The sequence below is a fragment of the Thermomyces lanuginosus genome (genome assembly GCF_041956635.1).
Source record: "Thermomyces lanuginosus strain ATCC 200065 unplaced genomic scaffold VTN49scaffold_5, whole genome shotgun sequence".
NCBI lineage: Eukaryota > Fungi > Ascomycota > Eurotiomycetes > Eurotiales > Trichocomaceae > Thermomyces > Thermomyces lanuginosus.
In genome coordinates this window covers 47814-74364 of record NW_027192339.1, presented here as the reverse complement: position 1 = coordinate 74364, position 26551 = coordinate 47814, and the positions used below count along the sequence as shown (strand labels likewise).

The window sequence follows — 26551 nt, the reverse complement described above, 5'->3', positions numbered from 1 at the left end:
ATTACTTGTAGGTACCTACCTACCTACCTACCTACCTAGGTAGGTAAAGGTACAGGTACTTAAGTTACGCCCCCAACTGATTATCTAATTGTCGCAGATCGTGCCCCTGAAGTTCTGAGCGACATCATGATCCTGTTCATCCTGAAGCCAGATATCAAATGAAAATTATCAATCAATGGCTTCTCGCAGATTTGGCCTTTTGGGCCTCGTTGTCGCCATAGTGCTTGTGTGGTCACTATGGAAACCGTTCAGGGGTCCACGGCGTGATATCAACTTTAACTACGGTTTACTTCGTCACTCGGATCATCCACGATACGCGATCGCGACGTTTCTCTCTGAAAATACCGATCATGCACGAGATGAGGATTACTACTTTATCGCGACACGAATTTTAACGTACCAACTCTTGCACGATCCTAAAACGAAATGTACCCATGATGATATTCCGTTCCTTGTCGTGGTTACGAAAGATGTGTCCCAGGAGAAACGGGACCGGTTGACCCGCGATGGTGCAACCGTGGTCGAGGTTGAGGACGTTCCACTGCATTGGTGGATTCGCACGGGTGTCACCCGGTGGAAGGACCAGTTCACGAAGCTACGAATCCTCCAAATGACTGAGTTTGACCGCGTGCTATTCATCGATGCCGATACGATTCTCACGCGCCCTATCGACGAGATCTTTGAACAAGAATGCGTTGAACCTTCGACAACGTTGTTTCGCGAACGACCGGACCAGGTCCTCGCTGATGAAGCTCAGCCGCCTGCGCAGTACGTCTTTTGCGCGCGCTCCGACAACGCCCTCGCCGGCGAGCGCAACCATCCGTTCCCGCCGAACAAGACAGATGTCTTCAGTGCAGGATTCTGGATGGCAGCGCCGTCAGAGGAGCTGTATGAATATCTAATGTCTGTCACGGGCCATTATCGACGCTTCGATCCAACTACGATGGAGCAGAGTCTGCTCAACTATGCTTTTCGGCGAGATGGGGCGATGCCCTGGAAAGAACTCGACTACCATTGGAGTGCCACGTGGCCGGGCATCCAGGATTTGGAGGGCAATGTGGCGAGTCTGCACGAGAAGCTGTGGAAGACCGGTCCAGGGCAGCTCAGGGCCATGTGGTGGGACTTGAAGCGTGCGATGGAGAACTATTACGAGAAGCAGGGATAATAGATTGTACAATATGCTCGCAACATTTTAGAAGATACCCAGAGGTCATGTACACTACGAGTTTATAGTATAATGTGATGTCTATCTGGTCTGGAATTGCTTCACTAGAGCATCCAATATCCATCAATTACCTTACCTGTCTACATGTTGCTCTGCCGTGCAGCCCCATCCCTTGCATCCAGTAGGCGCAATCAATCAGGCATCGAACTACCTCCATGTTGGAGTAGATTCTCTTTGATATTTCGGAACTATCTATAAACAAATCGATTAGTCTCATCTCACTCCAAGCTAATTTCCGGGTTCTGGTCTAGAATCACCCAGCCTTGCACTCGTCCAAAGAAGCCGCATCAGGTATCAAGCGGCGATAACTGGAACGATTACAGATTGGCTTGAACAGCACGAACTCATCGAAATACTCTCCGAGACAAGCAAGCATTGGCGGTGAACACTATACCTTGGCGTTTACATGCAAATCCGCTTTCGGCATGTTATCTTTCAGTTCGAAGCATGAACGTGTCCGGAAGCCAGACCCTCTTCACATGACTATCATCTTATCCAGTCAGTACGGGGCTGTTGTCCCATGGTATTCTAGAATCCCCGGCTAGGCCTGCAGGACTAAGGAGGCTAAGAATAGTTAATGGACAGAACTGGAGACTTCGGCTGAGAGGTTGCACTTTGGACCCAAGCAGGGTGGGTACCATTGTCCATGGCAGGGCCGACCTGGAAGGACCGAATCGCCGGGGCAAGCGGAGAAAACGTGCATGAGAGATCGATGACGCGTGCAAAAACTGCGGGGAGCGCCGAGAATATGGAATCTCTAAGCGAGTGTACATGAGAGGTCCGAATGCGGAAGATTGGAAGAAATACTCACGGGTTCAGCTGAGGTACTGCGTACCTATCCATACGTCAACCGTTGATAAGGCGATTGCTTATCGCAGCACCTAAGAGACCCGCTTGGCTGGAATTCATCCCAATGCATTGGGATCACGTTATTGATTTTAGACGGTAGGAAAAAGGGAAATGCAGAAGACGGTCTAGGTGGGATCTTCAAGTGCTACACCAGGCGAGGTTTATTAGAGGGTTAAATTACAAACCTCTTCGCGGGTGTCGGATGTCCGTTGAGTTTTCGTCGCCACGGCACAGATTGAGCGGTCAATATGGGAGAGACTCCGCAAGATGGCGTGGTTGGCGGTGTGCAGTGCTTGAATTCAGTCAGTAGCCTCGCAGTAGGGGAGAACAGCAAAAGCCTGTTCGGTCAAAGGGATGTCGATACTACAATGAAGTCTGTCAGCATTGAAATGTATTACGCATGTATTGATCATAGGTATGCGTGAGAAAGCCTAGACTATGGGAAACGAAGAATCAAGAAAGTTCAGTAATCAGAACGCAACGTGCCGCATCGAAAGACTTCTTTGAAGAGTACCACGTAGTATCTGTATCGACAATACTCATGGGCTGCAAGCCGTGAAGAAAAGCACAGCGGACACTGATCTATTTCGAGCTCCAAAACATAGTTTGCTCGCTAGCAGCCAAGATTCTGGAGTAGCTGGACTCCATATGAGGCGACGACCGAGTCCGGCAGAGGTTGGCGTTTAACAGAGGAAGGCAAGCAATAGACAACCAAAGGATCCTTGTTTGGCTAGGTAAACGCTGCAATTGCATGAACAATTCATTATTCAGAGTATCGCTAGGTGCGTCGAGTCTGATCTGCAACAGAGACAAACCAGATGTAGATGGGAAGCACCGCACGCTAATAACGGAATGGTACAGAAATCAAATAGTATATCACAGCTGCAAAGGAGACGAAACTCCGCTGCACAGAGTAACATCGGAGATCTTCAAAATTCACCAAATAATAACTTGACTGACTTGCTCTCCTTACAGAACCATCAGGGTACTCTTGCTTTCCCTTTACCTTTGTCATTTGCATTCTGCGGACTTTCCAGGACAGGGAATTGCTCCTCATGGTTGCCCCCAGTGTCATGGCGACTTTGTTCCTCTGCCAGGCTCAACTGGATGGCAAATTCCAGATCCTCCAGTTCCCGTTGATTGCTGCTTTCTCCTGAGTCAGGAACAAGGGATGGTGACGAATAGCGGCTGGACTTCCTGCTCTTGGAGTATCTAATCGGAATAGAATCTTCCATTGTAGGAATAAAGTCATGGTGACCATTCTTTTGCTCTTCGAGACTAAGACGGATGGCTTCGGCAAGATCTGGGTCCATTTCCTCTTCGACTGTCTCCGATGCTAAGGAGGACGGCGATGTTTCGACAGGTGTTCTGACATCGGAGGAGAAAGCTCTGTCACTAGAACCTGTTGTGGCGGGTGTTGCATTCCTCGTCTCAGTTCGAATGGCTTGTCTATTGTTGTAAGCCTCCTCACTGAGCATCTGTGCGTATGCGATGAGCTCCTCTTCCGTAGCATCTGGACCAAAGAGGTCAACTCCAAATCGGCTGCGGAGCCACTCGTCCATCTTCTGGTCCTCAATCTCCTGTCTTTTCATTTCCCGATGTTCGTCTTCGATGAAATCTCTGAGCGTTTCACGTCCAGTGTAATTCGATCGTTGCCCTTCGTGTCCATTGCTGTCGCGCGGCGAACGGCGTAACCGACGTTTGTTGCGCTTGTATTCATCTGCGCCGGACGAACTGTAGGACCAATAGCGGATGTGGGTTCCAAGAACTACAACCCCACGGAGAACAGTCGGATCTGGGTCGAGGCAAATGGCACTAGGCACAAAGTTATTGGTGCCAATACCGACAAGGGAGGCTTCGGCTTGAACCAAGCGGCGACGTGCCCGGGAAGAGCGAGAATGCAACGTGCGTATCGGCTGGGTAGTCGATGCAAGAACATCCCATGCTTGTACTAGGTTATCATCGCCTCCGTGAACCAGGTACAAAGAGCTGACGGCTAAACATAGCACCTTGGGCGACTCAGTGCGAATCACGCGGAGAGGCCGGACAGAGTTGACGATCTCAGCAGCAAGAGACGGTGTTGCTCGGATATCCCACACGTAGATAAGACCCGTCCCTGTTCCAACAGCGAGGTGCCTCGCCCGTTGGCCAGGAATCTCCGAAACAGAAGCGGGTCGTTTTGCATGCGGCATGGGAGATAACCGCGGGGACGATTCCGCAGTCACTGCCCCATCTGGGGAGAGAAGGGGATCTTCGGCTATCGTTAGCTGAGCGTAAATCGACTCGTCGATAGCAGCCGCAGTCAACTGATGCGACTTCGGTCCATCAAAAACAAAATCCGTGACACGCCACTCCGTGTGTCCATGCGGAGCGACGAATCCAGCAGTAGGGGTAGATGAACCCGACCGGGGCAACCGAGGTGCCGGTTTCTCTTGAACAGTTACACGCATGAATCGGCGAATAGAAGCATTCTGACCCTCATCGAGACCACAGTTAATGATCACTGCGGACTCGCCAGCACCATTGGAGTCATCGCCCGCAAAATCCACCTTCAACTGCCTTCTCATGTCCCAGCCATCACAAACCTTGCGGAAATGCTTCGGCTTGAATGAAAGGAACTGCTCAATCTCTCTGGTTTCTGCGGCGACTTGATCCTCATTCAGGGCCATCGAATCAGATGATGATCGCGGACTGTAGCTGGCATCAACTGAGAGTCGATTGAAGGGGTCTGGATGGGCGATGCGCCTAGTTGCTTCGATCATTTCCCAATGGACAGATCGACCAGTCCTCCATGCAATTCTCTCAATTTCCTGGGGGGAAAGATTCTTTGAAGGGACATCGCGTTGTGTCGGAATATCTGTGAGGTAGAAAACCTCTCCCAAAGCATTGAGAACGGTTACCCAAATCCGACGCTGGGCATGACGTTTTTCGGAGAAATTTTCATCTACCGCTATTGCAATGATCGGCACACCAGGGCAGAGAACCCATCTCGCGGTCATCTGGCCGCGTTCAACGCGAAAGTCATGGACAGATCTCGGGCCGAGGGAGTACGCAGTGACCACGCCAGAGGACAAGCCGGAAAGGATACCGATCAAGCCACGAGTCATTTTCGGAACATTTGATGTCTTTGCAATCCAAACAGCTGTAACAGAGGTCGTGGCCATGTGAAGAGCGGGAATACCCTCGGAAGGATGCGAACCGAGCTCCGACATGCTCAAGAATCGCCCACGCCGCTCTTCAGCAGAGATGAAATACAATCTCCCCTGCGGACAACCTTCTCCATACACCATGCCATACGGTTGACTGACGTCCATCGAGTTAGGCATGCCGACGATCTCACCCGCACCCAATCCATATGGAGAATCTCCGGGAAACAGATCCGTGAAACTCTGGAAGAGAAAATTTCCCCATCTACTGGTCCAAGGGTTTGCCTTTGCTTGCGATGGGTCGCTCGATGAGACTATTCCTGATCCCGCTGCTCCGTGAATAAACTGTGGAGGCTTCGACGATGGAAATACTGCATGTAAATGTGTCACGGCGGATAAAAGTTGCGAAGGATAGGTCACCACGGCTGATCCGCTTTGGGAGCCACTGCCGCGGGATGGATGCTGCGCAGGCTTCCCACGACTCAGGGACCGCAGCAAGCGAGTCCGGAGAATGTATTCGTTGCGCCACGTAGCGTGGGCCGTTAAGCGAGCAAACGCTCGCCTGTCTGACACCACGTCTGTCCCATTGATGTTGTGAGATTCAAGACTATGATGCGCCGGAAAGTACCGCGAAAATGCGATTCTCCATGCGTGAGGTGTAGTCACAAGCGAATGGAAACGACGGGAAACTGATGCAACGGCATTGAGAGACGACGGGGTCAAATGCGATAGAATATGCGTCAGAACCTCTGCACTCATGCTTAGCAAAGATTCTTCGTATAGAAAACCTCGACTCCTACCATTCGGCAAGTCATCAAGTGACACGCGCGGACGAGTTTGCAACGTCGGCACTTCCAGTGATTGTTTTCTGCCTCGAGCAGTCGTCTTCTGACTGCGGAAATCCAATGATGGTTCGAATTGGGCTTCTGTCCAGTTGCTTACTTGTGGCAACTGTGGGCAGTCCTTCTCGAGGATCGAGTTCGCGCCGGGATTACCTCTGCCGTCGGAACCGACTGCGGCAGGGTCTCCGGCATCCTCGCCGGAGACGTCCACGACCGACCCATCGAGACGAATGCCATTTCCATGCTGGGCGATTTCCGATGAATTCACGAGGCTACCGTCTGTCGATGAGTATCGATTCGCGCGAGAAGCCTCTGATTGCATAAACGAGTTTGAGAAGGGGTTCGAATTATACAACTTACGACTGAACCAGAATATTTCTGGATCAGTCGGACGCCTTGGAAGGAATGCAGGGTATGATAGCCAAAGAAGGCTTTGAAGAAGCACCAATCCGTCAAGGTTGAGCCTAGAAAATCCTGTCGGAATGACCTGTCCGAACGGCGGGAGTTTTGAACGACTGGATGACGGTTGACTCAGCGTGAGTCAGCGAGTACGCTGACTAACGTAACTTCCAAGCACAGTATAGTGGCTATACAAACGTCCACCTTTCTCGTACAATCAGGGGGTGTGCGCTAGTTTGCTCAACCTTGGCCAAGCTCCTTCTAGCTTGAGCTGTCTGCCGAATCGCTCGCCACATGGCAGAGAACACTTCCCAAACAAGACAAGCTAAGACAGGTTGAGGTTTGCTGAGCTCTTGGATTGGTGCAGAATGTGCATGATCGTGCTGCAGAAGATTGAGTGCGGAATTGCCCGCTAGGCATCCGTGCAGGCTGCAGGGCTGCAGGCTTCTCGGATACCTCTACGGTAGTTCAACTAAACTAATCGTAGACAATTTCCAAACTCCATCAATCATCGGTTGGGAAATTCTCTACCTCAGCTCAACATGCCGGATCTTACAGGTGAGGAGAACACAATTGTTCAAACATGCAAATTGCTAATTGTCACAATTTTAAGATGCGGACACCATCCGCATCCTGGTGTCTACGGACAACCATGTGGGCTACAACGAACGGGACCCCATCCGGGGAGATGACAGCTGGAAGAGCTTCCACGAGGTCATGTGCTTGGCAAAAGAGCGTGATGTGGATATGGTTCTTCTTGCTGGAGACCTCTTCCATGAGAACAAGCCGTCGCGCAAGTCGATGTATCAAGTGATGCGATCGCTGAGAATGAATTGCTTGGGAGACAAGCCGTGCGAGCTGGAGTTTCTCAGTGATGCCAGCGAGAATTTTCAAGGGGCGTTCAATCACGTAAACTACGAGGATCTTGACATTAATATTGCCATTCCTGTGTTCTCGATACACGGAAATCATGATGACCCCTCGGGTGAGGGCCACCTAGCTGCCTTGGATATTTTACAGGTATCAGGGTTAGTCAATTATTTTGGCCGAACCCCCGAGTCAGACAACATTCAAGTGAAGCCAGTGCTTCTACAAAAAGGTCGGACAAAGCTAGCCCTATATGGCCTGAGCAATGTTCGCGATGAGCGGCTATTTCGCACGTTCCGTGATGGCAAGGTCAAATTCTTCCAGCCTTCGGTCCAAAAAGAGGATTGGTTCAACTTGATGTGTGTCCACCAGAACCACCACGCACATACCGACACAGGCTATTTGCCCGAAAACTTTCTGCCAGAGTTTCTAGACCTGGTCATCTGGGGTCATGAGCATGAGTGTCTTATCAATCCGAGATTGAATCCTGAAACGAATTTCCATGTTATCCAGCCGGGCTCAACGGTGGTTACATCACTGGTCCCAGGAGAGGCCGAACCAAAACATGTAACCATCCTCAGCATCACTGGCCGCGAGTTTAAAAGTGAGCCTATTCCGCTGAAAACGGTTAGGCCATTCGTCATGAAGGAAGTGGTGCTTTCTGAACTTCCAGAGGCGAGGAGGTTGGCACGAAAAGAAAATAACCGCACCGAGGTCACGCGTCTCTTGATAACTATGGTGGAGGACTTGATAGAACAGGCCAAGACAGAGTGGATTGACGCGCATCGAAGCGATGATGATGATGAAGATGATGAGCTTGAGGTGCCTCTTCCTCTAGTCAGACTCCGGGTCGAGGTTTCTACACCTGAAGGTGGAAGTTTTGACTGCGAAAACCCACAACGATTTTCAAATCGTTTTGTGGGTAAAGTGGCCAACGTCAACGATGTCGTCCAATTCTATAGAAAAAAGAAGACTGCAACGAGTGCCACCAAGCTAGAAGACGTGGCAGCGGACGCAGCAGTCTCGAACTTGTCCACGCTCGACACAGTCAAGGTTGAGAAGCTGGTCCGTGAAATGCTTACGGCACAGTCACTGACTATTCTTCCGCAAAACTCATTCGGAGACGCAGTATCCCAATTCGTGGACAAGGATGACAAGCATGCTGTGGAGATGTTTGTCAATGAGTCTCTCGAGAATCAGGTCAAGTATCTAATGAACCTGGAGCGAGATGCGGACATGGATGATGAGGAAGAAGCCCATCAATCCTTGCGGAATGCAATGGAGAAATACCGCTCCCAAATGGAGGAAATGTTTTCAAAGGGCCAATTGCGACGCACTCGTGGCAAGAAGAGATTCAAGCCCAAACCTGATGGTTGGGACACAGATCTCGACGGGGTGTGGGAAGATCAGCCGGGGGCGCTGATCCATTCCGACAACGAAGATGCAGATCCGAATGAAGAAGAGGCCGCTGAAGACGGAACTGAGGTGCGTACGACCGGCAGTCGCGGTCGTGGTCGAGGTCGAGGAGGTCGTGCGGGTGCATCAACCACAACACGAAAAACTGCAACTTCTCGAGGCCGATCGCGCGCGACGGTTTCCGATGATGAGGAAGAGGAGGACGTTGTCGCGCTGCCCGACGATAACGACGTCGCAGAGGTCATTGAATCGGACAATGAGTCCGGACTTTTCGTCAGTCAGAGATCCTCCAGCCAGGCCAGCCGGGCCAGCCGGTCGCGGCAGACTACGGCGACTACATCTGCAACTACTTCGCGGGCTCGAGGTGGCAGGAAGGCGCCATCGCCGGCGCCGTCATCTGTCACCGCCGGGGCATCTTCGGTACGACGCAGTGGTCGATCTACACAGCAGACCACATTAAACTTTGCGCCATCGCGAAGGGTTCCGGCTGATGCCGGAAAGCGGAGCACTCGAGCCACCCGATCCGCGAAGTTGAGCGACATTAGTGATGTCGAGGATGATGAGGACGATGCATTTGAGCCCCTCTCGTCCAGTACGAGGAAGCAGCGGTAATGTGATCGAGTCATGATTGATTCAAGGAAATGGTGTCCGTGTCGATGACACAATCTCTTGTTCTCAATCTCGTCGTTTTCTAAATGGTATGCATGCAGCCACGAGAGTACTAGAAGACGAAAGCTGGCTAGCTAGCGTTCAGCTCAGGGTCAAATGTATTGTAGCAACTCAATCAGCCATAGCTCCAGGTGAATGGAAATCAGGTTGATCAAGACCAGATCTACATCTCGTCCATGCGGTCCAAGGGATATTCGGAGGATTCATGCAATGGCAGCCCTTGAAATTCCCGTCCGGTCGGTGAATTTTGCGGGCTTTAACTCGGGAAGTCCCCGTGTAGCCCAAAATCGACGTGCCTTGGAGTACACGTGCATTTGCGGGACTGGGCTCTCGGGGAGATCATGCTTCCAATACCTTCGACTCGACAAGCCTCCCATTGTCCCGCATTCACTGTTGTGCCACTATTGTTTCGACAACAATTGGAACGATCCACCGACTAACTACGACGGGTCAATGGTCTCGAGATCCAGTGATGGCCATGTCCATTGAATATCGCCGCACAGATTGGTCAGCATTTCTATCCAGAACAACGAGGCAAAGAGCAAACAAGTCAAACAACGGACAGGACAAGCGGCATGCAAGCGTTGGACCCTGAATGCAGGTCGGTTTTCCTCGGAAAGGGACGGAAAGGGGTAAGTTTGAGGCGGGAAAGATAAGCCCGATTGATTGGCGTGTCCTTGGCGGGGGGCGGGGAACTGTGATCGGCCGGCAGGCCGGGCATGCCAGTTGACGGGGGTGTTCCGTGGGACATTGCAGGGATTCCATGCCAAAAACGGAACCGGCATTTTGTAATTGCATCCCACTTTTGAGAGCTCCTGACTCGCCTCCAGCTCCAGTGTCGCTATCAAAGAAATAAAGAAGGTATTCGAATCACTGCCTCTTTTGACTGCGAAGGTGGAGAAGCAGCTTTTTGAGAGGTCCAGTTCAAAGTTAGCCCTCAACTTCCGACGGTATGATAAGATCCGGCCTGTATTTCCGGCCCAGTTTATCAACCACCGGGAAAACATGATAGGCTTCCCGATTCCATCCAGCGTTGGACCGTGGACGGGCCTGTCCAAGGAGCTGTCGGTATGAATTGCAGCTTGCAGTGCAGATTCTGCAGCGACTGACGTTTCAACCGGGGAAAAGGAAGACCGAGACAAGCTCGTTGCCAATCACCCTCCAGGGCGGGAGGCAAGCACAGAAATGCGGGGAGTGGCATCCGGGATTAGTAAGGATGATCCAGAAGAGAGGGAAGGACCAGGCCCTCGCACCATCTCCGAGTACCTCTCTGGAATCCAGGCACGGTCGAGCCAATCAGCGCCGGCCCTGTCAGATATGTTGCCAATTTTCCGTGTCTGGGTCCAGCAGGCAGGCGGACAGAACCCCGCAGAGGAACCTCCTCTCACAGACGGAGAGGGAAGGCGCGACGGAGGACGGCCCGCAGGGATAAAAGGAGCAGGCATTCTCCCTTGCTGGTCCTCTCGGTCTTCCCTCTTGCTCTTCTGTCCAGTGCTGAAACGACCGCAATCATGGCTCTTGTGCAAGAGATCACTACGCCAACCGTTAAATACGAACAGCCTCTGGGCTTGTATGGTTCCCTACCCTTGACATCATTGCCCAGCTTCGAAGCTGACAGAGTCGGTCCAGGTTCATCAACAATGAGTTCGTCAAGGGGGTGGACGGCAAGACCTTCGAGACCATCAACCCCGCCGACGAGAAGCCCATCGTTGCCGTCCACGAGGCCACCGAGAAGGATGTCGACATTGCCGTGAAGGCGGCCCGCACGGCCCTCGAGGGTGTCTGGAAGGAGACGACACCGTCGAACCGAGGCCGCTTGTTGACCAAGCTGGCCGACCTGTTCGAGCGGGACATTGACATCCTGGCGGCCATCGAGTCACTCGACAACGGCAAGCCTCTGTCCCAGGCCAAGGGCGACGTGCTCAACTCGGCCGGCTGCCTGCGCTACTACGGAGGCTGGGCCGACAAGATTGTTGGCCAGACCATCGACACCGATCCCAACTACCTGACCTACACGCGTCATGAACCCGTCGGCGTTTGCGGTCAGATCATTCCGTGGAACTTCCCGCTGCTCATGTGGGCCTGGAAGATTGGTCCTGCCGTTGCGGCCGGTAACACCGTCGTGTTGAAGACGGCCGAGCAGACGCCGTTGTCGGGTCTGTATGCCGCCAAGCTGGTCAAGGAGGCCGGCTTCCCGCCGGGTGTGATCAACATCCTCTCTGGTTTCGGCAAGGTCGCCGGTGCTGCCATCTCGCACCACATGGACATCGATAAGGTCGCCTTCACCGGCTCGACCCTGGTTGGCCGGAGCATCCTGCAGGCCGCGGCCAAGAGCAACCTGAAGAAGGTTACCCTGGAGCTGGGTGGCAAGTCGCCCAACATTGTCTTCCCCGATGCCAACATTGACAACGCCATCTCGTGGGTCAACTTTGGTATCTACTTCAACCACGGCCAGTGCTGCTGCGCCGGCTCGCGCATTCTGGTCCACGAGTCGATCTACGACAAGTTCCTGGAGCGCTTCAAGGAGCGCACGCTGGCCAACAAGGTCGGCAACCCCTTCGAGTCCGACACCTTCCAGGGCCCGCAGGTGTCGCAGCTGCAGTTTGACCGGATCATGGGCTACATTGAGGACGGTAAGAAGTCCGGCGCCAAGGTGCTGACCGGCGGTGCCCGCCATGGCGACAAGGGCTACTTCATCCAGCCTACGATCTTCACCGATGTCAACGAGAACATGAAGATCGTCCAGGAGGAGATCTTTGGCCCCGTTTGCACGGTTCAGAAGTTCAAGGATGAGGAGGAGGCCATCCGCATTGCGAACAAGACCGTCTACGGTCTGGCTGCTGCGGTGCACACGGAGAACATCAACACTGCTATCCGCGTGTCGAATGCCCTGCGGGCAGGGTAAGTACTAGCAATGAATTGCCCATCCAATGAGCTTTTTGCTGACGTTGTGCAGTACCGTCTGGGTCAACAACTACAACATGATCCACTACCAGTCGCCCTTCGGTGGCTACAAGGAGTCTGGCCTTGGCCGCGAGCTGGGCTCGTATGCGCTGGAGAACTACACCGAGGTCAAAACGGTTCGCATCTACCTGGGCGAGGCTTTGTTTGGCTGAACGATGTCTGTACTTATGTAAAAGCATGAATCAATTCTAATGAGTTTTGATGTTGAGCACATCATCACGTCAAGTCGCCACTGCATGCTTTGCAAGGGCAGTCCAGCGTGGGGGGAGATCAATCTCGGGGTATTTTTCTCCGTCGGCACATTAATCAACCGAGGTAATTTACCGTTGATTCGCGTGGGACTATTACCACACGTACATGGTATGGTATGCATGCGTAGTGGTGCTCAGAATTCTATCAAGTTTGTTTCTCTACATGTGTCTGCCTATGTATGCACATAACCAATCAATGCAAGCCAAATCAAGTCCCAAACACGCCCATCGAATGCTGATGCCCATAGGTCACGCAACGAGATCCGCCACTTTACCCAAAGCCCGCGCGTAAACAGCTGTGAGATGGCCAACCTCGGACGAACCCCGGTGCCGTTCATCAAGGTACGAGCCTCCGGAAAACGCCTCCACCGAGTTCTTCTTCATCCCATTGAGCAACTGCACGACGGTCGAGAACGGCACGCCCATTTCCACGGCACAGACGCAAATCATCCGGATCCAAAAGCCATTGAACGATGCGGCGCTCGGAGGGAAAACGGCGTCACAGACGGTGTATAATTCTCGGGTATTATTTCTGAGGGCTGATCGTCGTCGCAGTCGTAGATATTCCTGCCTGCGCTTCTCTACCTCCCAGCGCAAGAGGTACACCGCTGAATCGTAGAGGCACCCAGGAACGACTCGCTGGGCTTGAACAGCGAACTCCAGCACGGCCGCGAGGACGTCGGTGTCATCTATGCAGCAGAGTTCCAAGACGCACCAGGGCCGCTGTAACGTGGTGAGTAAGGTTTGGACTCTATCGCCCCGGCCGACGATGCAGTGCGAGCGGCTGCGTGCGGCGTTGAGGAGGAACCATGGGCGGCAAGAGAGGATCGACTCGTTCTTGGACTGAACAGCAGGTTGCGTGCCTCCTTGTCCTCCTCCTCCTCCCCCTCGGGGTAGAGAGATCAATCTTGCCTCTCCGCTGTCCGTAGGAATCTCGTGCCAGGCAGTGTACACCGGCAGCCCCGCAGCGACTGCCCGCGCCGCGTCATGTAATCGATGATCATTGTCCCACGTCCGCAGTGAAGAAGAGGGCTTCACGGCCGTGGAATAAATGGCGAACCTTCCGCTCGCAAAGGATACCCCGCCGCCATGATCGCTGCGGGAGCAGGCGGTCAACAACGATTCCAACTTCGACTCATTTCCACCTTTTCATTCTGATATTAATTCTCTGTAAACACAACAGCCTCGGCAGGAGGAATTATCTTACAAAATCCATTGAGATGTTGGTGTTTCGAGCTTTCTTCTTCCTCGGCCCCGATTCCGTCGTGGGTCGAACAGTGAAGCTCATGGGACATCCGAGATGAGAGACCTAGTGTCAGAGGAAGCGTGTACACGACGCTTCCTTCACAAGAACTCTTATTCGGGTGAGCATACTGGCACAGAGCTGTGTTCTGCTTATATTATCCCTCGCCCTGTGCCAATGACCGGGTGGGCAGACAAGGCATATATTCGTCGTGTGGCAGAGCACCAGCCAGTCACATGACGAGACGTCCGACGGCCTGCTTTCCGCGAGGCGCAGCTTGGTTCATGACTTAATTTATTTAACTTCATGCGTTACAATCAGGTTGCAAGTAGTAGATTCGAGGTATTTGCAGTCTAACTCATTACTGCTCATACAAAAACATCTGACACGTCATGTCACGTCATGGCCGATATCCTATCATACATCTAGCGATGACAGAAATCGAATCAATCGAACCCCCCAAAGCAAAAGACCAAACGCCAATGCACCATGCAAACGAGACAGACAGACAAAACATCACAAGCATAAAGGTCGTCATCACAGGAAATACTCGCTTCGTCCAGGTCGGGACACCGGCTCGTGGCGCATGTCGTCCGACACGGCGCTGAATAGTTTGAATGTCGGTTTGAGGTCCTCACGGATCTCGCAGACGGACGCAAGGTTTCCGCAGCGATAGCAGTAATTTGGTGCGCTCCAGACGGTCACCACATTCTGCTTCGCAAAGTGGTATTTGTATCCTTCGTTGACCAATTGGTGGGCCCGCGCAATCAGGGTCAGGTCGTTGACATGGCAGAACTCGTCTGCCACTTTGTCGCCAAAAAGCCAGCCTTCAACAGTCAGTAACTCACGAACGTGACATTTTGAGGGTAAAGGATTTCGACTTACCAGCTCCGCGAGGGCTCACACCCCACGTCTCGATATCCTCCGGATCCGACCAAACCAGGTCGCAAAAAGCACCGACGTGCGGAATTTCCTGTGCCCGCGCAACGACACGTACTTGGTCAAGAGTTCGAATCTCAGGGCTCAAGCCGCCGTGAACGCAGAGAATGGTCCCGTCGATGATGGCACCCAGAGTCATAAAATCAAAGACTTGACAACATGCTTTCCACACGGATGCATTTCCATATTTTTGCAGGCACTCTTCGTAGAACCCATAGATTTGCGTTATTTGCCGCGACTCGTGATTCCCGCGTACAAGAGTGATCCGATCGGGGTATCTAAGATATGATCAGCATGAGGACTTGAATGAGGAAACCAAGGCAGACGGACTTCGCCTTCAAGCATAGCAGCAGCGTCAATGTTTCCAAACTAAAGTATCCACGGTCGACATAATCTCCCAGGAATACAAAATTCCCGGTCGGACCAGTGCTCACCGACACCCCGCTGCCAGACCGTGATCGTCCACCAGCATTTTCCTCATCGTCGTCTCCATGCTCGTCTGATGACCTAATCTTCTTCCGCAGCTTGGGATCCGTGATCGTCGATGGAGGCTCGATATCGTCAGACGTAATAACGGACGTGGCCGTAACGGGGGCCTCGGCGTTGGGCTCGTTGGGCATCCCGCCCGCGACACGGAACAATTCGAGAAGATCGTAAAACTGGCCGTGAATATCCCCGCATATTGTCACCGGCGTTGAAACGGGCTGAATATTTGATTCTGCATAGACGATTTAGCGAGCGGCCCACCTTTGCGGCGCGGTTCTAGTCTCCTCACCTTCCATCATGTATTCCTTTACGATTTCGCATAGTTGTTTCATATGATGTTCCGACAGGTATTTGCAATCCTTTGCTGCCTCCAGCCATTCATCCACTCCGGCATTGCGTCTGAGTTTGGCTGGGCCCGGTTGGGGCACCTTTCGCTCCATGATAGGGGTGATGCAGCTCTGCTGGTGACTCGGACAAGGTGAGAGCGGGAATGGGAAATTCCAAACGTAGATTCTTTCGCGGGAAGATCAAAGGTGCCGGAGATGACAGATTGAACAGCTGGAGGAGGTTTCAGAGTAGTCTTAAGTGATGCGCGGATGCAACCTGGACTAAACGCCCGCTGAAACTGGCGTTGGTGACCCGCGGTGGCCGCGGATAAGCCCCTTCGATTCTGACCGCCTTCGATCCAGAAACACAGGCATCGCAGTAGAGAAAAGAAAAAAAAAGTCATGCATTGTCGGCGTCCTTATTCACTTTTCTCTACGTAGACATGTCCCTTCGCATGTTCTCCTTCAACTATAGATCTACGTCCCTGCCTTTCTGAACTGCCGACCACACATCGCCTGGACAACATCCCACCATCCCGCCGCCATGGCTCAAGCTCAAGCCCAAGCCCCCGCGAAACCCTCCGCCGGCGTGATTCCGATTCCCGCCTCCGCGACACAGAAACAATCTACAACACAGACCAAGGCGGCGCCAAAGCCGCCGACCCCGCGCTTGAAACTGGTGGTGAGAAGACTCCCGCCGGGTTTGACACAACGCGAGTTCGAGGCCTGTTTGGGGGAAGATTGGCTGCCGGGTCGAGGGAAAGTTGACTGGTATCAATACAAACCTGGGAAAGTCTCAAAAGGGTATGCCGTTTCTGATACATATCCAACATCGAATGCTAACGTCCAAGCAGTCCTGCAAAGCCCGCGCGACCGTCTCGAGCTTACCTCCACTTGGTCTCGGGAGACTTGATCTCGTCTCTCGCCGAAAAGGTCAAAGGCACGACATTTCGCGATGCTTTGAACTCCTGGAACGATCCCGTGCTCCTCGGCCCTCCGACCGTCGAGTTTGCTCCCTACGCCAAAGTGCCTAGCAATCGCTCCCGAAAAGATGGACGGCAAGGAACAATCGATCAAGACCCGGAATTCATCGCGTTCCTCGAAAGTCTAACTCAACCTGTCCCGAAGCCCACGCCGATAGAAGACTTGGAGGAGCAGCCTCAGGAAGAAGTGACAATCACACCCCTTGTGCAATACCTCAAGGACAAGAAGGCCAACAAGGCCAAAGAGACCTCATCACGGCCATCCAAGCACGCCAAAGGAGATAAGAGTGCAAAGGCCGAGGCTAAAGAGGAGAAAACCCAGGCAAAGAAGCTTCTCAAACGAGCAGACAAGGACAAGGAGCGTGCAGCAGAAAAGAAGGCTAGCAAAGCGGAAAAACCTACGAAAGAAGCTGTCAAGATTGCAACTAAGCAGGCTGCAGGGAAACAGGCAAAGGCTGCGAAGGAATCTGGCAGCCAACAACCAGATGCGCAGGCAGAGAGCCATCGTGAGCGAGGCAAGGCCCCATCGCAGGATTCTGGTGGCCGCCGTCGTGGTGGAAAACAGGCAGCCAATGCCGACACTGCTGCCAAAGATGAGCAAGCACCTGAAGTAGCTTCTACTACTGGGAGTCCCGCACCCTCGAAACAGGCCGGTGCCGGGAAAGGACATCAAGAGTCGCAGAAGCAGAAAGCAACCGCAGCGCAAATAGATAGCGCCACCGCCGACACTCCTCCCGCTCCGACAGCAAAACCACCCAAGCAATCACAAGCAAAAGCTGCTGCTGTCAACCCCAATGCTACGCAAGCTTTCCTCAAGCATGCAAACCCGTCTCAAGGCGTCACGGAAGCGCTTCTCCAATCTACGTTCAGCGCGTTCGGAGAGGTTGTCAACGTCGAGATTGACCGGAGGAAAGGGTTTGGGTACGTGGATTTTGCTACGCCGGAGGGACTGCAAAAGGCCATCGCTGCGAGCCCTGTGACGGTCGCGCAGAGCCAGGTTGTGGTCCTTGAGCGAAGAAACCCGCCGTCTTCGCAAGGCAAGGCAAAGGCTGCCGCGGATTCACCTCAACAAGGGTCGTCTCCGACTCCGTCATCTGGCCGGTCAGGCAAGTCTGGTGGACGGTCTCGTGGTCGAGGCAGAGGACGCGGAGCAAAATCAGATGACAAGGGTGAGAGAGCAAAACAGTAGTTCATGTCTGTCATAAAAACCATGATTCACGTATGTACGAGACTATGAATGGAACAATAATGACATAGGTAGTTGCGAAATCGAGAAAATTATCACCAAAATCTAGGTTAATTAAATTCAGCTACAAAGCTACCTACACAAATGTGTAAAAAAAAGGGGCCTTTCAGACCTCCTCGACACCCACCAAGTCCAGCCGACCGAAGCCTGACACCGGAGCAAGGTAAAGATCATCACCACTCCCTAGACCATCTGCGTAGGACCTTGAGAGGCCACCACGAGAAGTCTGCGCGGGAGTACGATCAAGTCCTTCCGGACTGATCTTGCCATTCACTTTAGGGCATCGAGGACATTCCCGGTCATCAACAAGGGTGAGCTTTGTGGCTGAATTTCGGAATTCAGTGATGGGACGTCTCCTAATGAAGTGATTCTTAGAAGTATCGTCGCCTGAGTTGAGAAAGAAAGGGGCCTGGGGGAAGCGCGGTATTTATGCCTTTGGGTGGAGCCAGGGACGGTCGCTAGTGCGGAAAATTTTCTTCACGGTGTTTGTCGTGTTTGCTCTGTTTGCTTTGTTTGTGCAAAGCTCGAGCCAACGAGGGAAGAGTTTTCAACCAATGAGCCTGTCGGATCAGGGATCCTCTCTGCTCCTCCGGTCCCGGTCCGACCGGATCTGCCAATCAGCAAGGGAAATCACAGCTCCTCTTCAGAGTTTTCGCTGCAGAGTTTTTTCTATGCTCCGCTCTTAAAGTCTGGCTGACTGATTCCAGCCTCCAGGAAATATGGATCCAGACGTCAAATCAACATCTGGCCTCGGTTCATGGAAGTAGCCAAGAGTAAACAGAGAACTGAGCAAGATGGTTGTGCATAAGTTGGGATCTTGGATCCCGGAGAAATGTTCCCCAACATGCATGCATAATAACTAATCAAACATGTTGAAGCGCTCAGATAAGATATGCGGGATGTCCGGAACTACGAAGTAAATTAACCTGCTGAAGTTGGAGCAGTGTTGGAGGTGTATACTCATAAGTGATTCCTGGAAGACAAATTTCTAGAAATCGCGAGTCCTAGGTCTCGTCTGCACCAGGCATCCTTCTTTGATGCCCCGGCCACATATTTATGGATCAACAGAACAACACAAAAACTGGGAGGGGCCTCTTGTTGGTCGCACTCTGCTGTCTTGCAGCTCATATGCCGACGCCATGCGGCTAAAGTTACCCTGATTGGCGATCTGCTTTCCAACCTGTCAACGTGACAGCGTCACGCTTCAATCCGGTTAACAAGCTCTTCGTCGTAGAGTCAGATATTTGGGAATTGAAATCAACATAATTGAACCCTCCACCTCGAGATTCGGTCTCCAAGGCTATGAGTACGAGTGCAGACAGTCGATCCGCCATGAGATAGTCGAGATGTCCCTCACGACCCTGACCGCCCTGCTGCTGAACGCGGTTACGGTTCAAGCCAAACTTCCCCTGTCCCCCGATGACCTCAGAGCTCGACTCCAAGAGGACAATGACATTACCTTTGATCCCCTCGGCGTGGCCGCCGTCCTGCACAATCCTCGTGCGCAGGCGAGCGCCGCCAGGCTCTATACCCAATATGACCGCGATTCGTTTATCTGGCCGCACACCATGATGATAGGGGCAACGCTCGTTCCGCTGCAAGTGTTGGTCGAGCACATGACGGCGACATTTTCATCCATCCACCCGGCCATCACGCTGTGTACTAAGGGTACGGTCAACCTCAGCGTGGTCTCGAATATGGTGTTTAAGGAGCTGCCTTTGGATTTCAGCAATGCGTGGCTCGAAGACATCATTGCGTTCAAATCATCCAGCAAGCCGAACAACGATTTCATGTTAGTTCACATCCCGCATGATACGCCGCAGACTGGCCCTGTTCCCTGGAAGGTGTTTATCGGCCGATTGTCATTGCACTTCATTTCGGCTATCACAGGTGCCATATTGGGAGCGGCGATTGTGCTTAGCATTTTGTCGGCCGACATTTGGTCCGTAATTCTGTTCTTCTTCTACGGTACGCATTGGTTGGTGGGCGTGTTCATTTCCCTGACAACCATTGTCACTGTTCATCGACCCGAGAGGCCTATCCCGCCTGATAGTACGACGCGATATGCCGTTTACCAACGCCCCGCGGGCGGGACCGTCGTATTCAAGGGCCGTCAAGATGACATGGAAAAATGGGGCCGGAGGACGTGGGAGTTTGTACCAACTTTTACCAACAAATGTCTCCATTGGCTATGGATTACGACCGGAACCCTCGCTGCGCTGGCATCCGTGGCCTGCATGGTCAATATGCGCGGCTACTTGCAGCTGGCGTTTCTGGGCATCTTGTTCTATTCGTCGCTGGCCGAAATCGTGGCCACTCGAATCGCCCGGATGATACGGGAAGAAACGCATTTGCCCGCTCGGAGCTTCCCAGTGTTGGAAAATAACACCCGAACACGGGGCATCATTCGGGCCACCATCGAAGCGCACCGGGCTATCCGGTTAACGAATCTCGACTGGGTAGGGCTGAACCGACTGCCCGATTTTCAAATCTTCAAGGATATGCAGGAGATGCTCAGGCGCATCAACGAGTATCAGGAAGACGTCGAAGTAGGGAAGGAGCCTCACCCACGGGCTGAGGTTCTGCAACATCCAAGGGTTAAAGAAGCAATTTCCGATTTCCTCAACGCTCATGAGCATAATTTCCCCGGGAAGCTGGCAGAGCGGATCGTGGATGAAACAAAAGAGGCCCTCCTCGTGTGGAGTCGTTTTCCCGAGAATAGTGCCGTGAAAGACGATGCCGATATGAAGATGAATTCCGTCTGATGACCGACATGACGTTACGTGTGGCATGATTTGGCGTTCAACTGGGTTCTTTCGGTGTCTGTTTGTTAAACCCATGATTCTAGATTTCCTTCTTGGTGGCTATTGTCTTTGCAACGATCATTCAAACTCATGTTGCACGGAATGATACTGTTGTTTCCACGTCGTTTTAAAGGACGTACGGATCCAAACGCATCGCAAGCCTGTTGCTACCTGTCTACTACCTACAAATAATACAAGCTGATCGCCAGAGACCAGCAAATTATCAACATATAAACTGAACAAAGACCTTCATGCAGGCAGCCTATTGCCTGTCATTATTATGATCTTATAATATTGTTTGAAAGCCCAAGGACAAACTATTTGAGCCAGAAAGGCACCCTAGCTGCGCTCCAGCAAGACGCAAGATGACTGCCAAAGAAACCTGCTCATGATTGTCCACGATTTCAACTGTCAACGGCCAGATATGACATATGCCCAGGTATAGGGCGCTCTTCATGGATATTTCGATATCCCGGCCGAGTGAAAATGCCTACCCAATTGATCCAGTCGCACTTTGTCGACGAATATGACCCGACCATTGAAGGTAAACGATTTGGAGTGACGATCCCGATGCTTTGCTCCCGACTCACATGTTGAGGTTTCCCAGGCTCGTACCGCAAGCCGTGCGTGGTCGAATAGGCTGTTGGACGTTCTCGACACGGTCGGCCAAGAGGAATACTCAGCAATGAGGGAACAGTACGCAAGCCAGCGAAGGGTTCCTGCTGGTGTATTCCACTACATCGCGCCAATCCTTCGAGGAATTCTTGACCTTTGGACAGCAGACCGCACTTTCTTTGTTCGGAATCCGTCGATGATTCTGCATATCTCGAACCGCCCAACTTCGATTCAACCAACTAATTTACTACTACATCTCCCAAATGCTATTCATAAGAATAGCCAATAAGTCGTCCGACTTAGCTTGACGACGAATTCATTACGCCGTTTTGGAATAAATATCAGTACCAGGAGAAGGCGCACACAATCCTCCGAGCCTGGCAGAGTACTAGGGCTAGGGACCTCGGAGAGAGGCCAATGGTACTGGATATCACCATCTATGTTTACGACCTAAAATCGAGCTGCAAGCCAGAGGGAAGACAGGCCATACACCAGTCAGTAACGAACAGGTTAGACACGGCCCAGTACCTGCATCGACGGCCAATTGTTATGCCTATCAATCCTGCTCGATTGTCTCCGAGAATTCGTCACTCCTGTTCGACTTCCACTTTCAGAATGCCCATCTGCGTCGTCCAAATTTGCATATTGGAAAGCACCTCACAGTCTTGCCTAGAATTACAACATATGTTCAGGTTCTCGGGATGTTTTCTTCTCGATCATAGTACCATACGTCATTTTCGTCCGACACGCTTTTCTATGTTATCCTGAATTTCCTAGAAAAAAAAAAAAAAAATAAAGTCCATTCGCGCTATGCACAGTAGCTTAAGACATGCTTATGATGACTACTCGTAGTGTCTCTGCAATGAATCATCCAAATCATCTTCCACCGGTAATGCGCCCTCAGCCTGCAATCTCGCAGCAACCTCATCCACTTTTGCCCAGACACGCAACAGATTCCCTCCCACGACCTTGGAAGCATCCTCATCAGAAACTCCCCGCCGCAAGAGCTCCGCAACAAGATCCGGATACTTGGACACATCCTCCAGCCCCTCGGGCGTCGACATGATTCCATCAAAGTCACTTCCAAACCCGACATGCTCGTAACCGATCAACTCCCCGATATGCACGATATGGTCCACAACATGTGAAAGTGTCGCGTTTGGCGGATAGAAATCCGGTAGGCCATTTTCGTTATCCCCTGGTGTGCAACTGATGAAACTTGGCGAGAAATTCACCATTACGAGGGAGCCAGTTTTCTTGACCAGTTGCAGGACGTCGTCTGGTGGGTTGCGCGGATGAGGACAAACCGCGTATGACGAGCTGTGGCTGAAGATGACGGGTGCTTGGCTGCCTGTCCAGTCGTCCTTGCCGCCGCCTAGGACGTCACGCATGGTGTCCACGCTGACGTGAGAGAGATCGACCAGCATGCCGAGGCGGTTCATCTCGTAGACGACTTTCTTGCCCTTTTCGCTGACTCCGTGCCATAGTGGCTCCGCCTTTTTAACGCCGTTGAGAGTCTCGACCAGTGCGGCGTCGGCGAAGCTGTTGTGGCAGTTGTGCGTCAGGGTTGCGTACCGAACGCCCAGCTTATGGAATGCGCGGAGTTGGGCGAACGAATTGCCAATCGAGTGCAGGCCTTCGATGCCATACGGGGAGACAATCTTGCCTTGATTGAAATATTCCATTGCGGTCGAGCTGTTGCCGGGTTCGGAAAACACATGGGGAAATTTTTCCCGTAGTCGAGAAATCAAGTCCACTTGCTCGTAGGTTTGACGGACGCCTGGTACGTCAGCATCACTCCTAAACCAGGGCTTGCAGTTCCAAACATACTTGCAGCGTAGGTCTCATCTGAAAAGTCGGACCAGTTGGCCGGACAGGGGGCATATACGCTCCAGAAAGTGCCGCCAACCTTTCCCTTTCTCAACCGTGGCAAGTCCACATGTCCAAACAGTCCACCGTTGGTGAACTTTTCAGCAAAGCCGGGGTCGTAGATATGATTATCATAAATGGCGCGAACGAGAAAGGGGAGGTCATTGTGGCCGTCTATCATGATTAGCATCTGATACACCATCAGAAACAGCTGAAGACGAACCAAAAAGGGGCGTTGAGCTTAGAATGTTGTCCACCCGCTCCTCGATGGTTGTATTAGGCGTGTGAGAGCCACTCCGCGTCGTCAGGAACAACAGCGCAAATGCGGTCGCGGACAGAACGATAGCATGAGCGACTCCGCTCAATATGCGCCTCCAATTGGCACGCAGGTGATTATCCTGAAGACCGTTTACACGACCATCCCGGAAATCCTCCAGAAGCGCCTGCTTCTCCTCTGAGGCAACCATTTTGACTTGGTCAGAAAGGATCAATCATCTCTGCACGAATTAGCTGTTGGTCTCCAGGAACAAGGCAGTAAGGAAGGACAATTCGTTCTGACCTTTAATCACTGACACGAATTTATTGAATATCAGCGTTGCATCAACTCCATCAATTCACCGTCTATGACGCGAACACTTCCAATTTCTGCCTGGGGCCACATTCCTGCGTTGTATCGATAAGATAAGGCATGCGGAGAAAGAGTGGCAAATCAGAGATTCAAGAGGGCCAAGACTAGCCTTATTTGGAATAGCTCGTGCTTATCAACATCCCACCTCAACGCCGAGGTGAACGAAGCGCAAAAAAGATCGAGATCATCGGCCATGTACCACCATGACGGGTGAGACCGGAGCAGGAGCAGGTATGTGGTTCTATTCTCGAGGAAAATGCATCGCTAACTTTGCAGACCTTCTTGCGACCTGGCATGCCTTTCGCATACCGGTCCTGGTGCTGCTGGCTCTGGTTTTTGTAGCTGTCCGTTTTTCCCGCCGCTCGCGATCAAAGACACCATCAACTCCTCCATTTGGCCCTGTAGAAAAAGTTGCAGAGAACGATGCTAGTCGGTTGGACTCCTCGAAGCCTGTAGAACCAACAGACCCTCCGACAACTCTAAAACCAAAAGCAAACGGACCAAAGAGAGTGATTGGAAAGCGCAAATTGAAGAATGGGAAACAAAATGGGGAATCTGATGCCGGACCTTTGTTTATCAAACCGGCAATCTTCTACGCCTCGTTGACCGCATCGACCGAAGCTCGCGCAAAATGGCTGTTCGAGGAACTACGCACCGCCGCCGACGAGAATCAGTCCAATGAAAGCCCGCGTGACTACGGACTGCTTTCCCCTGAAATCCACGATCTGTCGGAAATAGAATTTGATGACTACTTTATCTCCCCGCCGAAGTTTGCCTCAGACCGGACTCGCTACGTTTACTGTCTGCTTATTCCGACGTACAATATCGACACCATTGTCGACACGTTTCTCCGTCACCTTGACGAGATTCACCATGATTTTCGCATTAACACGGCCCCTCTGTCGGGGCTAGCGGGATACTCAGTCTTTGGCTTTGGGGATAAAGAGGGGTGGCCGACAGAAGAGGAAGGGTTCTGCTCTCAGGCGAAAGAGCTGGACCGCTGGATGGCCAAGCTCACTGATAAGAAACGAGCGTACCCGCTTGGCATGGGGGATGTCAAGAGCGATGTACAAGCTGCACTGCAAGAGTGGACAAGAGGGCTGGTAGAAGTTATGAATGACATCGCCCGGAGCGGCGGACTGGGCGAGGGTGTTCCTGGTAGCGGAGATCCACTAGAGAGCGATGAAGAAGATGAAGCAGGTGAGGATCGCCGATCGCAAGAAGTCATTGATCTTGAAGACATCCGGCCTGCCAAATCAAATGCGCCTCTACCGGTTGACTTTACGACATCCGGCAAATCCGCGCAAACAGTCAAGGAGATGGTTCCCAAAGAGTCGCCTACCTACGCCGCCCTTACCAAGCAGGGATACACAATTGTTGGATCCCACTCTGGTGTGAAAATCTGCCGATGGACCAAATCCGCCCTTCGCGGACGCGGGTCCTGCTACAAATACTCGTTCTATGGCATCAAGTCCCACCTTTGCATGGAGACTACACCGTCGCTGTCCTGCAGCAACAAGTGCGTGTTCTGCTGGCGACACGGCACGAACCCTGTCGGGACAACATGGCGATGGAAGGTTGACCCGCCAGAGATGATCTTTGAAGGAGTCAAGGAAGGACACTACAAGAAGATCAAGATGTTGCGCGGGGTGCCTGGAGTGCGTGCGGAGCGATTCGCCGAGGCGATGCGGATCCGGCACTGCGCGTTGAGTCTGGTCGGAGAGCCCATTTTCTACCCTCATATCAACGAGTTCGTTGAGCTACTGCACCGGGAGCAAATCTCGAGCTTTTTGGTCTGCAACGCGCAACACCCTGACCAGCTTGCGGCACTCCGCCGCGTCACGCAGCTGTACGTGTCGATCGACGCTAGCAACAAAGATAGCCTGCGGCGGATCGACCGGCCTTTGCACCGGGATTTCTGGGAACGCTTCCAGCGCTGCCTTGAGATCCTGCGTGAAAAGCGGCACATGCAGCGTACGGTGTTCCGCCTGACACTAGTCAAAGGCTTCAATATGGAGGAAGAGATTCAAGGCTACGCAGATCTCGTCGAAAAAGGCCTACCATGCTTTGTCGAGGTCAAGGGCGTAACCTACTGCGGAACAAGCACCAGTGCCGGAGCAGGGCTCAGCATGCAAAATGTGCCGTTCTACGAAGAAGTCACTGCCTTTGTCGTCGGACTTCATGAGGAGCTGCAGCGACGAGGCCTCGGATACGGCATCGCGGCGGAACACGCGCACAGCTGCTGCGTGCTGCTTGCCTCGGAACGGTTCCGCGTGGACGGGAAGTGGCACACGCGGATCGACTACGATCGATTCTTTGAATTGCTAGAACGGGAGGAAAAAGAAGGTATTCCGTTTCGCCCGGAGGATTATATGAAGGAGACGGAAGAATGGGCGCTCTGGGGGAATGGAGGATTTGATCCGAACGATGAGAGGGTGGATAGAAAGGGACGGAAACTTCAAAATGGGTCTCGTGATGGATCTCGTGTATCAGCTAGAACCTGAATTCAAAGCATCATGAAATGTCAAAATTACGTTGTTCTTTCGAACGCTTCGAATGTTGGGGGAGAAACCCGATGAGTTTCCCAATATGACAAGTATTACCATCATTTAGGGTTTGGTCGGACATCATGACCGGACGGTGAGGAGATCACGGAGGATATCTCCAAGTGATCTAATCATTATACACTGACAGTCAACCATCTATATAATCCTCATGAGGATCGGTCTCTCTGTAAGAATTCCAACGTGATCAATTCCTCAGACCTAAACGTTGAGTTTTATG

At 52.3% G+C, this 26551-nt stretch overlaps 13 protein-coding genes across 13 annotated transcripts; 8 read left to right on the top strand and 5 right to left on the bottom strand.

Moving 5' to 3' along the window:
• Nucleotides 1–175: 175 nt before the first annotated feature.
• VTN49DRAFT_7331 (uncharacterized protein) lies at nt 176–1165 on the top strand (the record flags this gene model as incomplete). The annotated part of the gene is made up of 1 exon (XM_069415589.1): nt 176–1165. The coding sequence occupies one exon, from the start codon at nt 176–178 to the stop codon at nt 1163–1165; it is 990 nt and encodes a 329-aa protein (XP_069272525.1).
• A 1660-nt stretch (nt 1166–2825) lies between these two features.
• Nucleotides 2826–3029, top strand: VTN49DRAFT_7330 (uncharacterized protein; the record flags this gene model as incomplete). The annotated part of the gene is made up of 1 exon (XM_069415588.1): nt 2826–3029. The coding sequence occupies one exon, from the start codon at nt 2826–2828 to the stop codon at nt 3027–3029; it is 204 nt and encodes a 67-aa protein (XP_069272524.1).
• A 25-nt stretch (nt 3030–3054) lies between these two features.
• VTN49DRAFT_7329 (uncharacterized protein) lies at nt 3055–6384 on the bottom strand (the record flags this gene model as incomplete). The annotated part of the gene is made up of 2 exons (XM_069415586.1): nt 3055–5969; nt 6021–6384. 2 exons carry the CDS (start codon nt 6382–6384, stop codon nt 3055–3057), a joined length of 3279 nt encoding a protein of 1092 aa, XP_069272523.1.
• A 619-nt stretch (nt 6385–7003) lies between these two features.
• VTN49DRAFT_7328 (uncharacterized protein) lies at nt 7004–9356 on the top strand (the record flags this gene model as incomplete). Its single annotated transcript, XM_069415585.1, has 2 exons — nt 7004–7019; nt 7075–9356. The coding sequence occupies 2 exons, from the start codon at nt 7004–7006 to the stop codon at nt 9354–9356; spliced, it is 2298 nt and encodes a 765-aa protein (XP_069272522.1).
• A 1568-nt stretch (nt 9357–10924) lies between these two features.
• On the top strand, nt 10925–12529 carry VTN49DRAFT_7327 (uncharacterized protein; the record flags this gene model as incomplete). The annotated part of the gene is made up of 3 exons (XM_069415584.1): nt 10925–10983; nt 11043–12314; nt 12370–12529. 3 exons carry the CDS (start codon nt 10925–10927, stop codon nt 12527–12529), a joined length of 1491 nt encoding a protein of 496 aa, XP_069272521.1.
• Nucleotides 12530–12877: 348 nt separating this feature from the next.
• VTN49DRAFT_7326 (uncharacterized protein) lies at nt 12878–13923 on the bottom strand (the record flags this gene model as incomplete). Its single annotated transcript, XM_069415583.1, has 2 exons — nt 12878–13773; nt 13836–13923. The coding sequence occupies 2 exons, from the start codon at nt 13921–13923 to the stop codon at nt 12878–12880; spliced, it is 984 nt and encodes a 327-aa protein (XP_069272520.1).
• A 485-nt stretch (nt 13924–14408) lies between these two features.
• On the bottom strand, nt 14409–15736 carry VTN49DRAFT_7325 (uncharacterized protein; the record flags this gene model as incomplete). The annotated part of the gene is made up of 4 exons (XM_069415582.1): nt 14409–14698; nt 14757–15088; nt 15141–15528; nt 15586–15736. 4 exons carry the CDS (start codon nt 15734–15736, stop codon nt 14409–14411), a joined length of 1161 nt encoding a protein of 386 aa, XP_069272519.1.
• A 430-nt stretch (nt 15737–16166) lies between these two features.
• VTN49DRAFT_7324 (uncharacterized protein) lies at nt 16167–17794 on the top strand (the record flags this gene model as incomplete). The annotated part of the gene is made up of 2 exons (XM_069415581.1): nt 16167–16426; nt 16477–17794. 2 exons carry the CDS (start codon nt 16167–16169, stop codon nt 17792–17794), a joined length of 1578 nt encoding a protein of 525 aa, XP_069272518.1.
• Nucleotides 17795–17957: 163 nt separating this feature from the next.
• Nucleotides 17958–18979, bottom strand: VTN49DRAFT_7323 (uncharacterized protein; the record flags this gene model as incomplete). The annotated part of the gene is made up of 2 exons (XM_069415580.1): nt 17958–18207; nt 18960–18979. The coding sequence occupies 2 exons, from the start codon at nt 18977–18979 to the stop codon at nt 17958–17960; spliced, it is 270 nt and encodes an 89-aa protein (XP_069272517.1).
• Nucleotides 18980–19197: 218 nt separating this feature from the next.
• VTN49DRAFT_7322 (uncharacterized protein) lies at nt 19198–20616 on the top strand (the record flags this gene model as incomplete). The annotated part of the gene is made up of 1 exon (XM_069415579.1): nt 19198–20616. The coding sequence occupies one exon, from the start codon at nt 19198–19200 to the stop codon at nt 20614–20616; it is 1419 nt and encodes a 472-aa protein (XP_069272516.1).
• Nucleotides 20617–21141: 525 nt separating this feature from the next.
• On the top strand, nt 21142–21294 carry VTN49DRAFT_7321 (uncharacterized protein; the record flags this gene model as incomplete). The annotated part of the gene is made up of 2 exons (XM_069415578.1): nt 21142–21199; nt 21263–21294. 2 exons carry the CDS (start codon nt 21142–21144, stop codon nt 21292–21294), a joined length of 90 nt encoding a protein of 29 aa, XP_069272515.1.
• Nucleotides 21295–22112: 818 nt separating this feature from the next.
• VTN49DRAFT_7320 (uncharacterized protein) lies at nt 22113–23606 on the bottom strand (the record flags this gene model as incomplete). Its single annotated transcript, XM_069415577.1, has 3 exons — nt 22113–23050; nt 23101–23313; nt 23363–23606. 3 exons carry the CDS (start codon nt 23604–23606, stop codon nt 22113–22115), a joined length of 1395 nt encoding a protein of 464 aa, XP_069272514.1.
• Nucleotides 23607–23970: 364 nt separating this feature from the next.
• VTN49DRAFT_7319 (uncharacterized protein) lies at nt 23971–26271 on the top strand (the record flags this gene model as incomplete). The annotated part of the gene is made up of 2 exons (XM_069415575.1): nt 23971–23998; nt 24044–26271. The coding sequence occupies 2 exons, from the start codon at nt 23971–23973 to the stop codon at nt 26269–26271; spliced, it is 2256 nt and encodes a 751-aa protein (XP_069272513.1).
• Nucleotides 26272–26551: the final 280 nt, after the last annotated feature.